The sequence below is a fragment of the Pterocles gutturalis genome, unplaced genomic scaffold, assembly GCF_000699245.1.
Source record: "Pterocles gutturalis isolate BGI_N339 unplaced genomic scaffold, ASM69924v1 scaffold27933, whole genome shotgun sequence".
Classification (NCBI taxonomy): Eukaryota; Metazoa; Chordata; class Aves; order Pterocliformes; family Pteroclidae; genus Pterocles; species Pterocles gutturalis.
The window spans coordinates 81,841-97,878 of NW_010123865.1; the positions used below are offsets into that span (position 1 = coordinate 81,841).

The window sequence follows — 16,038 nt, forward strand, 5'->3', positions numbered from 1 at the left end:
GTGGATTAGAAACAGCCCTGTTATATGAAATGAAACACATCGTTTCACTTGGTTAAAGTCTTGACTTCCAATAAACAAACAACTGTGTTTTAGGAAAAGAGCAGTGAAAAGCTAAGTGCAACAAGAGAATATGTCCAAAAGATGAAGCATCACCCTGCTTCTCAACATGATCTTGTCACCCGTGCCTGCAACTCCTTTCACTAGGACCACCATAGCTCCTTCCTCTTTGGCTGACCCAGTTTCTGCTATTTTTGAATGTGCAGAGTGATTCCTGCTTTAGCCTACCTCAAGCACTCCTTTGAACATCACGAATCCTCAAATGACCACACAGAACCCCATTTTCATTTCAAGATGCAATTTATATTTCTTCTCCGTAGTCTTTCTCAATCTTACTCCATAAAGTCATCTTTCTCTTTCAGATGTCTTTCTTCCTTCCACTTTTTTGGGTTTTTTTTACAAATCCTCTCATCATTTCTGGTACAAGAAACTTCTGAATATCCTGCCATTTGGAACGACCTTTCTAAATTTTTATGACATGTTTATTTTGATTTTAAAAGATATTAGGAAGACTTTTTTTTTCCTCTCACCATTTTAGCTTCTCCTTTGTGTAGCTATTATTTACTAGAACTTATCTTTGTAATGAAGTACAGCAATTTGTGACATAGCCTGTATAAAAGACACTCACAAAGTGAGGTTTTACTGTATACTTCTCTCTCCTCCCCCACAAAGAATATCAGTACGTGTTTTAAATGAACAGTCAAAATTGAATCACAGGCAGCTCTGCACTACAAAGGACAATGATTCAATATAATTATGATTCAATATAATTCTAGATGCCTATTGAATTCTAATGTCTATGTGTCAGTACTCCAGTACTGATGTCTTTTATAAAACAGTTTTCATTATTATATGTTGCTATTAAGACTACTATTAAAAAGGAAGCAAGGATTCCTCAGATACATGTGTCTGTCTACTTTATACACATCAAATGGCATTCATTCTTTCTCATATGGTAGGTAGCTTTTCTGATCATTTGCACTATATTGTTATTCAAATATAATAATATGTAATTGCATGTTAATTGGATCTGACAGTCCATCTACATGTGAATTCTTGACATCTGTCTTCCAAGCACTGGCAGAACACCAGGTCAGACAGTGCCCCTTGAAGCCACCTTGGAGGTAAATATCCCCTAGGAAATAGGAACAGAAGCACTAATGTTGAAATTACTTTTTTAAATGTAGTTGGTCACAGTCTCCATCATCATTGGCTTTTGTGACTGCCACTCTACCCAACAGCCAGAAGGGGTTGTGGACCATTGGTTCATAGTACAGAGGTGTACAGTAAAAACAAGGAAGGCTTTTAGGACTGTGCTGGAAATACAAACAACAGTCAGTTTTACCTATTCTGGTTTTGTGCTTTGGGAAATACAGCCAGCTTTTTCCATGGCCCGTTTTGCCTGTCCCCAGATCAATAGAAGGGGTTCATTGAAGGTTGGGTTTTGTTCTCATCCAAAATGAAGGACATCTGGTGGTTTCTTCCTGAATAAGGCTTCAGACTTCACAGCTTTGAGTTGGAAGTATCTTATAAATAGCACTTCTAATCACAAATTTGAAGTTCAGTTCAAATAAGATGTTTTTTAATGTTTTGCCATTTAACTAATTCATGGAAAAGTTGAAAATACTTTACTTTGTTTTTATATACATTTTCATCTTTTGTACTTTATTCAGTAGCTGATATTCTGAAGTAAATTTTTACCATAAAATGGGGTAAAAACAACTGCTTTTGCCTATCTTGTGCCATAAACTCTTCATGGCAAGGACTGCTTCTTAGTACAGTTAATCCATTCTAACGACCAAACATCTCCATGGAGGCACCCAAGGTGTTGCTATAAGTACAAATTATAACTTGTTCCATGTGCGAAAGATCACTGACAAGAGAAGCTGAAGGTATCGAACAAATGTCATTGAGAGCTGCATTATGGCTGAAGAAATGACAGTGCAACTCAGCGAAGAGATTTTTGTCTGAACTGTACATTTGCTGACCTGCCTTGCCCGTTAGATTATATTGCAGTTTTGTCAGGAAGCAGCTTTCTTTTTTCTTTCTTTCTTTCTCTCTCTTTCTTTTCATTCCTATTCAATAGCAGGCTCACTGGAAGAACTCTTGCAGCTACTGTTCCTAGAGTTTAATTTAAGCCTTTTGAAATAACTACAACTTGTGAAACTCTGTCCCTGGGGGAAATCAGATTGAAATTTTCTCTTGAATAGTTGGATTATTATTGTAACCACTTAAAAGGTGACAGGATCTTCACCTCAGCCATTTTTTTAGCCTAAGAAGTGTTGAAAATGTCACCCAGTTAAACCCCAGATCAGAGCATCATTTAAAAACATGTCTCATTAAACACTCAGCTCTTGTTATGACCCTGATGGATTGGTTGCTACTGAGTTGATGAAAAATGAAATGCATTACTTTTCCGAGAAGCTTTAACTATGCATTTTCCATTCTCATTTAGGACAGGAATTCCTGACACTTACTAAGTGGTTAGAATCTGGCCTACTGCTCTCCTAATTCAAAGACTAGAGAATGAAGGAAAAAAGACGATTGCTGAAAATAGCTTGCTTTTTTTTTTTTTTAACAAGTAGCATTTGTCATGCTTTGCAGACCTTTGAAGGCAACACCAACTATGATACGCCTGAACTGAGGACTTTTGAACCTATATCAACGAGATTCATCCGTGTCTACCCTGAGAGGGCCACACACGGAGGGCTGGGGCTGCGAATGGAGCTGCTGGGCTGTGAACTCGAAGGTAATTGCTCTGCTAGAGATGAATGCACTTTATTATTTTCATAAATACATTCTCCACTTGGACTACTGCTGAACACTGCTGTGTCTGTGCAGGCAGCACATGAGACTCTCACTTCCATGACTGCCATTAGTGCTGTTTCTTGGCCTAATCAGTTCCTTCTCTGCAGACATTTGAATATGCCCAAGGCACAAATATTATTCTTTCTCCCATTCCTTTGTTGAGTCACAGTGATATTCATGGTTTTCTGTTCCCTTAGGCAGCCTTATGATTATACTTTCAAGAAGCTTAGAGCTATTAGGAGAGAATAAAGACAGGAACTTAAATTTTATGTTACCATGATACAACACTGGAATCTTTCTGAGAATGTAGAGGGAGCTTTGCACTAAATATAACAATTATGTCCCTTGCTCCTTCAAAAGATGTGAAAGTCACACCAGAGACTGCGGTGGGCAATGATTACTTGGCTGGTCAGTGTCTGTGCTCTTCCTTTTGGTGGGTAAAGGGGGCCTCTCTGTTCCTTACCAAGCTTTAATTTTGCAAGAATACGCAGGAGATGAAAGACCAGGGAAAGCAAACTTTAGGCCTTTATCCTTGACATAAAGTCAAGCTTTGATTCTTGTTATATAAACAAGAATTATTGAACTTCATAGATAACTACGATAACACTACGTGACTTTCACAGTTTCATCTGGTGGATGATGGTATAGTGGTGTGGTTTATAAACCACAGAGCTTAACAATGCACAGAATAACAAACCATGTTATTCAGGGTTTCATATGATAGCTCATACAGAAGTAGCTGAACAGGATCCCAAGATGAATGGAACTGACTGCTCTGCCTCCATTTCTTTCTCACCATTTCTCTCCCAAGGCAGAAGAGTGGGAGCCATTTGCTGTGAGAACTGATGAGTTCTGTGTTGCTTTTTTAGTGAAGGCCAGATTCAATAAGCATGCTTTTCTCTTGGCCCGGAAAGTGGGGAGGTTGGAAATACTTCTTAATTCCTGCAGGAAGTCCTCGTTTCCTGTGGGAATACTTTGTTCCTGCAGACTATTGTGCTACTTGCTCAGAAAAAGAAAAAACACAGCACCTGCCTCATGTAAACTCACAACCTGTGGGCAAAGCCCTTTGACCACAAGGTTCCTGTAGCCACCTAGGCATCAAGAAGTGATTCCATGGACCACCTTACAAGAACACATTGCTCAGTGAGATGGAGGAGCCAAATAGGAGACTGACCAGGAAAAATGCCTTTGCTTTCAGGCAAACTGCAGCAGCAAGTATAATTTTTCCCTGCAGCACATCTACTTGCATTTGTTTTCCCACTGCAGTGTACTTTTGAAGGGTGCTCACCTGTAGGTCACCCATGGACAGGTGAGGTCAATTCCCATTCACCCACGGGAGAAGCATAATGAGTAGTCTTTGTTGTATAACTATATCTTAAGGAGGATGTTGAATGAAGAGAAGTCACTTGAGATTTACTGAGCAGGAAAGGAGTTGAGATGAGAAAAGAAGCATGGAGGTAGGCACAGACAGGAGCAGAAATCAGCTCTCCAGCAGTAATGAGCAGTGGGAAGTTTTCTGTGCTTGAAGCATCCCAGGGGTGCTTATATGGAATGATGGCAGAGATGTAGGCAAGCTTGAGGCTATACAGGGGCATGAAGATCAAGATAAGAAACTTAACTCGATGTAGAAAGGTAGAGGGAGCTCCCAGAGGGGCTTTTAAAGCAATGTGGGGAACAGACACTCTGCATAATTCATAATAGGTACGGAACTGTTTCTTTAACTAGAACTAGACTGTACCTGTAAAGCCTAGATCAGGGTCCTAAAGAGCCATGTCTCATCCCAGAGTATAGCTACTTCAGAAACCACTGTCCCTCCCAACATTTTCAGGCCAAGAGGTCAGTGCATAAGAGTGTATGTGTCCAGCCAGCTCCGAGAAAGGGGTCCATTGTTGCATAGCTTATAATGACTAAAACATTGTTAATGAAAATAACAGTGGGTGAGAACAGACAAAAGCCTGGATCACATTCCCAGAGTGCTTATCTTAAGCCAGGGAACTAACTTGTAGCATAAAACATAAACCTAAGCATAACACCAAGTATCTGTATTCTGGGGTATAGATGTATTTTCTGGCACCTTGCACAAATCTCAAGCTTTTAACTATAATGACAAAGCTCAGATTTTACTGGTTAGGCAGCAGCTACTGGAAAGTAATCACCAGGGAGAAGCAGGCAGGTGGCCGGGAGGGATGACTGACATCACTGATGCCTTATTTATAACTTAAAAAAACCCAAAAGAAACTCCTTCCAGATCGACTCGTTGAGCACAGGGTGATTCTACATCACACTGCCTTCCTGCCACTGTCACCGGGACTCTGCTCAGACATTTCCTCTCTTACATGTGCTCTGCAGAGATATTTCTGCAGCAGCGTGGCAGGTACGGGAGACAGCACCTTAAGCATGCAGGTCTCCTGCTTCTCAGTACAAGCCCACTCACAGGCACTTTGGTCTGCAATAAAATGGGCTTTCTACCCTGCCCCCCCACCAAGATCCCTGTTGTGCCTTGCCAAGCTTTCACTCCTCACTGGTAGGAACCACAACTCATAAGCCAACGAATGGAGAGTCTGGAGCTTTGCTGCCCAGCTCTGCTCAGCCCTTGAGCTCAGGTACAGCAGAGTGCCTTGGCGCAAGGAGGCAGAACAGATACATCCCACTGCAAAGAAATACTAGCTAACCTGCAAAGTAGTGTTGCTTCATTCCTCAGATACAACACATAAAGACAGCATATGGTGCTCATCAAAATGTTAGTGCCGATTGCAGGCTCATTCTCCAGCACATGCTTTAACTGAATGACTGCATTTCGTTTCAGCTCCTACTGCTGTCCCAACCGTTTCTGAAGGCAAACCCGTGGATGAGTGTGATGATGACCAGGCAAACTGTCACAGTGGCACAGGTGATGACTACCAACTGACAGGTGCAGAAACCATCCTCATTCCATTGCAGCTTCACTGTAGCTCATATCCATCACCAGGTCCCAGCTAAACATTTGCACTGATTTAATCCCTCAGCAAAAATGGACATTGGTATGCAGTCTGTATTATCAGTGCTGTCAAAACATAGGTATCTGCCTTTTACATATGACAATACTCCTGATTGCTTTCTCAGCTATATAATTTTTGAAGCAAACAATAGTGACTAGCTGGAAGGGAGGGCTTATTTTTTGAGCAGGAATTTTGTCTAGTCAAATGTCCTAATCAAACTTTCTCTTATTAACAAAAAAGCTGGACAAACCTTTTGAGGTTTATTGTCTGAGATTGAAGAACTCAAAATACTGTTTACATTCAAGATACATATACACTTTCATACCTAAAATTTAGTATAAGACTCGAATCTCAGCCCCAAACCTTTCCCAGACAGAAACAGAGCAGATTTGTTTCATCAGAGCATACTCACACATACACTGCCAGAAAGATTTCCATGCGCTTACCCACCAGCACTGCATTACAGCCACAGAGGGGCTGATGTTCTTCAAGCTGCCATCACTATCAGAAAAATAGGAGGGAGAGACATAACATAGCCAGCATCTGAAACTGAAGAAGCTTGCTAGTTTTCATATTCTCCCACCTTTGCACAGAACCACTGTCCTTCTGAGACAGCTGAAATTGCACCACTACATTTTTGATCTCCTCTTGGAGGTCACTTGCTCCACAAAGCTCTGGGTCTGTTTGATGAGATCTTCCTGTAGCAGATCTGTACATGTACAGTAACTGAGGTTATTTTTGGACACAGCGACACAAGTTATTTCATCACTGCTCTGTGGTGTGCTTATCTAATAAAAGTTTATTGCTTCTTATATCCATGATATAAAATGGTATTAAAATCTGGCAATAGCTGTCCAAGAGGACATTGGGAAGCCTTAGGTAAGAGATTGACTTTTTGGAAGTAGCCAAGTAGAACATCCAGCAGCAGATACAAATGAAAGTGCAGTTTCAGCATCAAACCTTTTCTGAGCTTTGCCAGCGTATGTAAATGCATGTTACAAATCATAAATTGAGAAACAATTCTTGAGTGGAAAAGACACTGCACGGTCACTGTCACTGCTTTTCAAATCAATGTCTCAGATGAATCTTATTCTTTTTGAAAAGAGCCATGCAGGGAGTCTGATCAAGTAGTCTTAAGGTAGCTTAGAAAGCTTTCAATGTTACTAAACATTGTAATTTATTTATTTTTCTAAAAGGAAAGAACCAGGTCAGGAAACCCTGGGGCTTCCTGCAAAGCTCTACGCTGAGGACTGGCCTGCAAAGCCCAATAAGTAGAGACATATTTCACATAGATGGAAACTGTGTGAGGGGAAGGAGACAGATCCACGCAAGCACCTTCCCTGTTCATTCACGGTGTCTGCGCTTCAGGTAGCTCAGGACTGCATCCCACATGTCCCTTAGGGAAAGCTTACTGAGCAGAAGAAACTCCTTCTGGCAATTTTTGCAGGTTGTGTTTAGGGAGCAGTTTATAATCTCTAATACAAGGGAAGAGCCACCAGCCTTCCTGAGCACCAGCTCATTTGGGGAACTGAACCTATTTCAGTACTAAAATTAAAAATTACTACATTGCCCTTCTACAAAAGTGCGGACACTTTAGTATAATTTATCACCATACCTCCCAGAATCCCTGACCAGTGCACACCTGGGTGTTCTGGACACTGCAGAAACACTGCAATGTACTTATGATGTTACTTACAACACTAAAATGCACAGAATTTATTTTGGTATTAAAATCTGGCAATAGCTGTCCAAGAGGACATTGGGAAGCCTTAGGTAAGAGATTGACTTTTTGGAAGTAGCCAAGTAGAACATCCAGCAGCAGATACAAATGAAAGTGCAGAAATTCCATTGTAAACACTCTTTTCTTCCTCCAAAATGCATAGAAGGAACGTATGTAAATCTCACAGCCATTAAGGATAGCAAAGTGGGATTTCATCAGTGCCTTTACCCTTTTATCCGCTCCCAATGTGAGTGTGGCACCCGTGTTCTCATGGGTATGACTGTTAGAGTCTTTTCCCTGATAGCACTGGCACATATGTGAGTGTCACAATGAAGCCTCCCTTGCAATTAGCTGTAATTGTGCTGCGGGCAACATTCCTTCCTGCTCTATTTGGACCCCGTACAGAGCTACTCTATTTGCGGGGCCTATAGCATTTCCCATCAGATCATTCTCACAAACATAAAGCTGATATAGCTTGGGCATTCATTCTCATTGGAAGTCATCATAGTCATCCTTTCTACAATGCTTTAAGCACTTGCTTGCTGGAGAAGAGAAAATCTATTGACTGGTAATCAGCACCCCACTGTGCATTTATAATTGTGCTAATTTACTTTTTGTTTCCTTTATCAATATGAGGCTTGCTTTAAAAAGTCAAGTATTTTTAAAATATCAATTAGTGAGCTCAGGAGAGGGCCATGACCCCACTCACCTCTTGTTGATCTGCTTGAAGGAAAAGAAAAAGGGGAAGTTTTTAATTCCTCCTGCTCTTTGAGACAGATGTGAAACCTGCCCTAGACTATAGCCTAAAGCCAGGCAATTCGCACGCACCTGTCTTGTGAGCTGGTCTCACAATGCAGCAATGACAGGAGAACCCAGCATGGCAGGGGCTGGAGAACCTCACGTCCCTGATATGATAAAAAAAATGCTATGGGTGAGTGCACAAGCTGGTGACTGTTAGGAGGTGCTATGGAGATCAGTTGCTGTCTTCCCACGTGATTTGGAGCAGAACAGTGTCTATAAAACAAGGACAGCCACAGGGACATGGTGAGGATTGATTAGTTGGAGTTTGCAAGGACTCCAAAGTTATACACCTTTATTTAATGATGGGTTCTTGTTTTCTTTTTCGATAAAGGAGACCAGACCTTTAATGTCATTTTCATGCTTAAGCTCACACACTCAGTTACCTACATGTCTAATAAAGATGGCAATATTTCAGATCTATGTATAGGACATTCCTAATGACTGTTGTGTCCTTTGTTGTGTCCCATGTATCATGACGTGCATAATTTCTTTTCCAGGTGGTACTACAGTGCTGAATACAGAAAAGCCGACAGTAATAGACAATACATTACAACCAGGTAAATTTTTTTTTCCTTATTAAAAACATAATAAATTCCATACGCAAAATTCATTCCACAGACCAAATAATGAATTGCAGCACTTCCTGACTTCTCATTCCCTGAAAGTCTCTGAAGTAAAGAAGCATCTGGTCTCTCAGCTCTATACAGTAAATATTTTATTCCTCTCATCCACATGTAGACACAGTAAAGAACAAGATTTCCTTCTGCATCAGTAAATGCCAAATGCTGACAAAATTAAACTAACTTAATCACACAGTGGCATGTCAGTGACACAAAGTGTGTTCGCAAACTCTGGGAAAACAAAAACAGAGCCACACAGGCCCACTCAGTATTTATGTCAGTGGTTTTACAAAACTAAGACAAGAAAAGTTTGCCAGTTTTCTCTACCCGGGAGCTGGCAGTGTTACAATATTGTTTCCTAGCAAGTTTTCTCAAAATGGGGTTAGATAAACTGCTACCAGGAACTTGAAAAGGGAAAAACAAGTTGTCACTGGCAGAAGGTCCTTTTTACTTAATCAATACAATAACTAGCAGATTTTAAAATCCTTAGTTTCCTGCTTTCACAGCTCTCATACCATTTTTTAATATCCTCTACAATTTACTGGGAGTGGAGGAGAGGATAGGTTTGGGCAGAAAACTCAAACTCCAAAAACTATGAGCACTAGTTTAAAATCCTTTGCATTAATAATTGTGGAGCAGTAAAGAGGTCAGTTTTCAGTTACTCCCATTTCCTCCGTTAAAGTACAGTCAGGCACAGTCTTGCAAGTGATTTATTAACAGGGTGGGTAAGTGTTTATCACTGTTTCCTCAACCGTGTGACACAAACCGCTTTAGCTTCAAGTTTAAAAAAAGGGACTAATAATGCAAAAGTTTCCTAAAGGACACTGATGGTGTCGACCTGATTAAGAAATAGAGCTGACTTATCTCAAAAGTTGTTCCCACTCTCGGCCTCTGCGTTCTGGTATTGCAGAGGTGAATGCTTTTAGTCCCCTCAAAACTGGTCTCCAGGGTCAGTCAGTTGGCTTACTCAGCATATCCTATTTCTAGCTCTGCCCTGCTTTATGAGCAGAGGGAGGTTGTGGAGTGCCGGTGCAATGAGAAACACCACGGCAGGCTGGCCTGCCTTTGCTGGACACCTCTCCACACCTCTCTTCCATTGCTGGAGGGCTGGAGGGCTGCTGGTCATCCCACAGTTTGGAAAGGGGAGAAAGGATTCTGTGCAGTAGTTTGAGAGGAAAATATTTTAACTTTTATGTCTGAAATGGTCTTCTAGCTTTCTATTTTGCTGAAATGAAGGATTTTTTTACAGGTTTTTTTAGCTATCTTCTTGCATTTAAACAAATTGCAAATTCATGAAGTGCCTCTGCGCAGCACAATGTTCCTCCCTCCTCCCCAGTGCCAGTTGCGTTTGCAGGTTGTGTTTAATCCCTTTGGCTTGGGTGGGACACTCCAGTAATAGATTGACTGTTTCTGCCAGAGATGAATATATCCTCATTTTCTCTCCTTACTTCCCTCCTGCACCACCTTCGCTTACTCTGTGATGAGCCAAGTTTTTTCTTTGCTAAAGGAGTTTCTGAAGTTCCCTTCAGAGCATGCCAATGTTACTTCCCTGCATTGTGCTGGTAGGAACTGTTTCCTTCCGGGGAATAAGGGACAAATTCACATCCCAAACTTCAGGCTACCACATGGCACATTATGAAGATCACAGACAGAGATCAGCCAGATGCTAATAAATAAGAATAAGGTTTCCAGAATCTCCAGTTTAACACATAAAAGGTTTCCAGCTGCTTTATAATCCCTCACTGAAAACCAGACAGAAAACTCCCAAAAAGGAGCAGACAGAAATTCCCCTCTCCATGAGGAAACCCCTCCTGGCACGAAGGTGGTGTAAGCATTTCCTTCTGCTCAAGGGGCACAGCTGGACCTAGCTGGCACGGTGGAGCACATCTGAGCAGGAGGCCATGCAGCAGGGAGCGAGAGTCTGCTACAGCAGCCACAAATAGCATAGTCTAAACTTCCCTTGAAGTGGCAGAGCTGCTCAGGGGCCCCCCTGGCCCTCAGCTGGATGAGGATCAGGGAATCAGCGCACTCCAGCTCTTTCAGCTATTCTGAGACTGAACAAGGTATGAATTTAACACACCAAGGACTGAGCCTTCAGCTTCAGCCTTAATTCCCTCTGAGGGCCGGTTTACCTTGAGTTACTAACACACCTTGAGGTAAATGGCAAACTCCAAGCCAAAGAGCTATTCCAGATGAGTTGCAGGATGCAGGCTCCAGCAGGTAACCCTGCATGAGCTTCACTGTGCCAGTGCTGGCCATAGCAGCTTGTGCCATGGTGATTGAGGACAGAGATTTACCAGCCCTCTCATGAAGCAGCACCTACCGTGGCACAGATAGTTCTGCAATAGGTGCTAACACCATGTATTGCTGTCCTCCTGCCTGCATGCTAGCCTGCAAAGACCCCTAATCTTGTTATCCCAGACTAACACGCTTGTGTGTGTCAAAGCCTGAGATTATCCTATTCCAACCAGCTTTCCTACTCTATGGAAACAGTTAAGAGCAAATAGCTGGAAAGCCTCCATGCATAAACAAGCTTTCCATCAAGACTTTTACAGTTCATTTCAAATGGACTGAATTGTAAAAAAAAAAAAAAAAAAAAAAGAAAGAAAGACTCATGATTTCAAACTGATAAAAATGTTCAAAGATTTGTTTTTTTTAAGAGAGGATCTACTTTTCTCAAACTGAAAAAGATGCCTTTAACAAATCTGTCTGTCAAGGTAAATATCTTTCAGGCCTCAGTCGTAAGACTCACCAACATCTAGTCTTTCTGAACACATCTTTTTCAATTCCAAAGGACTATTTGAAATGCTTGACTCTTAGCTATTTACATACAGAGCAAGCTGTTCATTTACATTATGTGCTCTCAGTGTGTAAACTCAGTCCTTTGTAAAGCAGACTGTTCAAGAAGTATCTTGTTTTTCACAGATGTACTAGCGATTTCTGAAAAATATAAGAAATCCTGAGGTTAAAATCTATGCTAATAAATTGTTTAAAGGTAGACTAGGTCTGATTCTCATTTACGGTGGGACAACTTTGCAGCAATAAAGGGATATTAAAACCGTTGAATTATCATTTATTATCATTTAAGGTTATTCTGTGCTGCCAGCATAAGTGGTATAAAAAGATGAAATGCAAATAAGAATTAGACCAAATATACTACTTTGAAGTGGTCCAAATAATGTATGTAATTTCCCATTTTAATGTTGATTTACCCTTTGGCAAGAGCATCCATTTTCATAGCATCTTCAATGCCATCATGATCGTTCTTGCCTCTTGTTGGAGGAGTTATAAAAATATGTCAAAGTCTGTGGGCCACAAAAGATTAATGGACTTGCAAGAAACTCACTCAACTAGATTTTCAAATGACTTTCTTGTTCATGTGCAATAATGGTTCCAGCTGTGAGCAAGATGTAGTCAAGAAGTACAGCTGTTGGTTATTCTTTGAGAGGATAAATCTGTTTTAATTCAGTATCACATACCCTACATTTTGAAAAAGGCATATAGGATTTTGTCACACCTCTCTCTCAGATTCTCATCTGAACTGCTTCTATTTGGTTACTTAATAGCTGTTTTTCTTCATCCTTTCAATACACACAAACTTGGAGATGAATCACCTATTGGCAGGAGAATTATCCTAACAGGGGAATGGGCCAGTGCTGCAGAGGGAGCCCACCAAATGCTACTTGTCCCTACTTTCCTTCCCTCTACCAGAGCTGCCAAGCCGTAGTTCAAGGACAAAGAAGTGGACAGATTGCCTGTAGCTTACTGTGAGCTACTGTTATCAGCCCCCTGGGACCTTTAATAGCAGTGTTGAACCATTCTGTCTTTTGCTGGGGCAGATCCATTGTCCGTACAACTAATGAACCTATCCTGATGCTACAAGTGTCTATTATTAATTGGCTAGCAGGCCTATTTTTTCTTTTTATGGGTCCCTGGGAGGAGCATTGGAAGAGGCATACGAATAGACAATAAGAGATGACATGTTTAAGGAGCCCATAAAATAAGAGCACTCTGAAATGTCTTGCCTTTGACCTTCAATCCTGTTGCTGTGATTGCCTAAGGAATATATTAACACAATCACTTTTAAGAAAACGATAGGAACCTAGTAATAAATAGCTAACCAAGAGCAGGTTACTAGTCAAATTCTGCTCAATTTCAGGGGATTCTCATTAACTTCTGCATGGAAAAGAAGTTAGTTTTTATGCTATACCATGCTGTCTGTGAGACCAAAGACAAGGAACACAGCCATGGCCAAAGTATATCAGACTTAGGTTCTTCGCAATTTTCCTGGACTATATGTTTCAAATGAAAGTGTAAGAAATTATTTATTAGATGGTGTTGTGAAATTTATCTCTGCTTTGAAACTCTCCTTCTAATCCCAATGGCTTCACACCCTGAAGCAAAAGGCTTTTGTCCCTCCCTGCACTTGAGAATTAACAATTAAATTCTGGATATTTTTCTTATCCATTTCAGTGTCCAGTTCTCTTTGAACTGTGTTCAGCCCTAGCAGCATTCAAGGGAAGCAAGTATCACTTATATGAGAAATTTTTTTCCTTTGATCTGCATTGAACCTCACTGGATATCTCATAGTTCTCAGGCTATGAAGTGGAGAAAACAGAATATTGCAATCTTCCTTCTCTGGATTCTTTACCATTTACATACTTCTCATATGGCTTCTGCTATTTATTTTTATTCAGAGTTCAACAATACCAGTCTTTTCAATCTCTTTGTGCTATATGCTCATTTATGCTGTGTGCTATCTTCAGATTGATGTGATCTATCTACCACGGTTCTCCTTTCTTGTGATTTGAATACCACATAGGCTGTCACAAGCTTCACATGATATAATCCTTTGGGATTAATAAGATTAATTTTGTTTTACATTTTCTACAACCTTTTCTGAAGTTCTGTTGCATGGCTCTGATGTCAAAGCCATGCAATATAGCTCTCCCTAGGTCTCCTTGACAATGAAAGGCTATTTTTCACGAACTTAAAACCCTTTAATTCATTTCAATGTCACTCTGTTTCTTTAAAAACTCCACTTGATTTTCAGATGTCCCCTTTTGGGCAAGATGTCTTTGATCACAGCCCCATTGTCTAGGAAAAAAAAACCCCATATACTGAAGAAAGAAACATAATGGATTGCCTTTCTGCACCCATGTGTGCACAGGCTGAATTCTGCTTCTTCAACACTTTGAGCCCAAAGAGAGATCATTCACCACAATCTGCCCCGTCCCTAGAAAGGGCTAGGGTCCTCCAGGAAACATGTTTTCTCCACATTGAATTCCTGTGCCACACAATAGCTGCTTAATTCATTTGTTCCCAGCTAGGATGCCGTATTCGTGACAATGTGGAGTAGACCCCTCCGGAGGCCAGCGGGAGGGAGGGGAGAGGCAGGCGGGATGGGGCAGATGAAAGGAAGGAGTGAAGAATGAGGGCTCAGGGCGGAGAGATGCCGCAGCACAGCCGAGGTACTGACAGGCGGAGGAGAGGGGCAGGAACTGCCGCACGCTCAGACCTCTCTGCTGACAGAAAGAAATTTTCTAGGGGCCAGAGGGTAGAGGGCACAGCGGCTGCAATGCAGGAATCCAGTGAGGTGAGTTAAAACAGTGTCTGGGAGCAACAAGCTGCCAAACAAGGACAGAGCAGGCAAAGAGAAAATGATTACATTAATCCTTTTTATATCCATTCTGTCTCAACCTACTCACCTGAGGCTTTCTCTGTGTTGATGAAATTATTGTACTAGATTATTTTCCTTTAAAATCTGGGTTGTGAGTTCAAAAGCCTTACCAGTCTTCCCTGGGCAACTCACTACGTGGAGGAGGTCATTGCCCCTTGAGATTGGAAGAGCTCCACCTCAAAGGTCTGGCCAGCCACAGGTCCCAACACACTTCCCATATTTCTCCATATTTTCCCACAGTAAACAAAACACATTCTAGGGGCTGCGTTATCTTTCTTATTTTTTTTTTTCCATAATGGCCAAGAAAGCAAAATAACACAATTCTTCCCCGAGAGCTGATACTGATGGGAGCACAGAGTCCTTTGTTCTTAGTTCATACTTGCACAAAGCATCTCATTAAAGTAAACCTAAGTTATTCCTTTAATAAGACATGAGTCACGCCTGAGAAAAGACTTCAGGATTTGGTCACATTGCTGTGGGAAGGGTATTGCTCTACTGGGAGTTATCATGGCTCAAGGTGAGGTAAAGGTTTGTACCAATGGGGTAGGAACCAAAAGCCCAAAAGATCTCAAACTGCTTCTGAAAATAAGAGATGCAAGGGATTTATATGCTATCTTTGTATAATCTTTCCATTCAAATTCCAAGTTCTATTGAAGAAAACAAGCTACTATGTATTAAACCTTTGGGCAGAATTGAAGAGAAGCTGAAAACAAGATATGATCTCATGCTGACCATAATACCAGACTTCCCTTCTTTTACGTGGAGCTTGTTTTGAAGCTTATTTTGAGTTCATTTGGCAATCAGCCACATTTGTCCCTTTTCCGTCTCAATTTGTCCATTTCAATGCTGCCATCTTGTGGGCCTGCTTAACTGCCTGGAAGATGCTGAAATGAGTTCCTTACTGAAGGCCACATACTATACATTTCACCAGAAATCCTTTCCTGCCAAGGACATTCCATTAGTGTTTCTGCCCTTTCTTATTTTTGTCCAAATCTTTTTGTTGCAAAACATTGCACATTTATTGTATAAATAGATATTATAAATCAGCAAATATATCTGATAAGTAAACCAGAGCTTTCTTTTTGAGTTGTATATGTTACAGTACAGTTACCAGCTATTGTGGGCAAATTGGAAGAACTAATCTAACCACAAAAAATCCCAAAATATGTGTCATTAAGAGAAAAGAAACAAACACACCATTTACTAGAAATAGTCATTCTTCAATTTCCCAGAAGGGCTGCTCTTGCTGTAGCTTCTCAGAGTTTCAAATAGGAACGGCTCTGTTAATGGTCAAATGCATGCATTTGGTTTTGAAGTACAAAATCTGAATTACAAAATAAATAATCACATTTTGTCCCCCCTTTTCCCTCTTTC

At 40.9% G+C, this 16,038-nt stretch overlaps 1 protein-coding gene across 1 annotated transcript in view; it reads left to right on the top strand.

The window, feature by feature from the left end:
• Positions 1 to 16,038, top strand: part of NRP1 (neuropilin 1) — a gene marked incomplete at its 5' end in the record, with an annotated part of 63,685 nt that overhangs the window by 39,881 nt on the left and 7,766 nt on the right. Inside the window, 4 exons of the mRNA XM_010078096.1 lie at positions 2,662 to 2,806; positions 5,672 to 5,776; positions 8,862 to 8,921; positions 15,093 to 15,105. Of these exons, the coding sequence (XP_010076398.1) occupies positions 2,662 to 2,806; positions 5,672 to 5,776; positions 8,862 to 8,921; positions 15,093 to 15,105 (323 nt within the window). The remainder of the gene's footprint in view (positions 1 to 2,661; positions 2,807 to 5,671; positions 5,777 to 8,861; positions 8,922 to 15,092; positions 15,106 to 16,038) is intronic.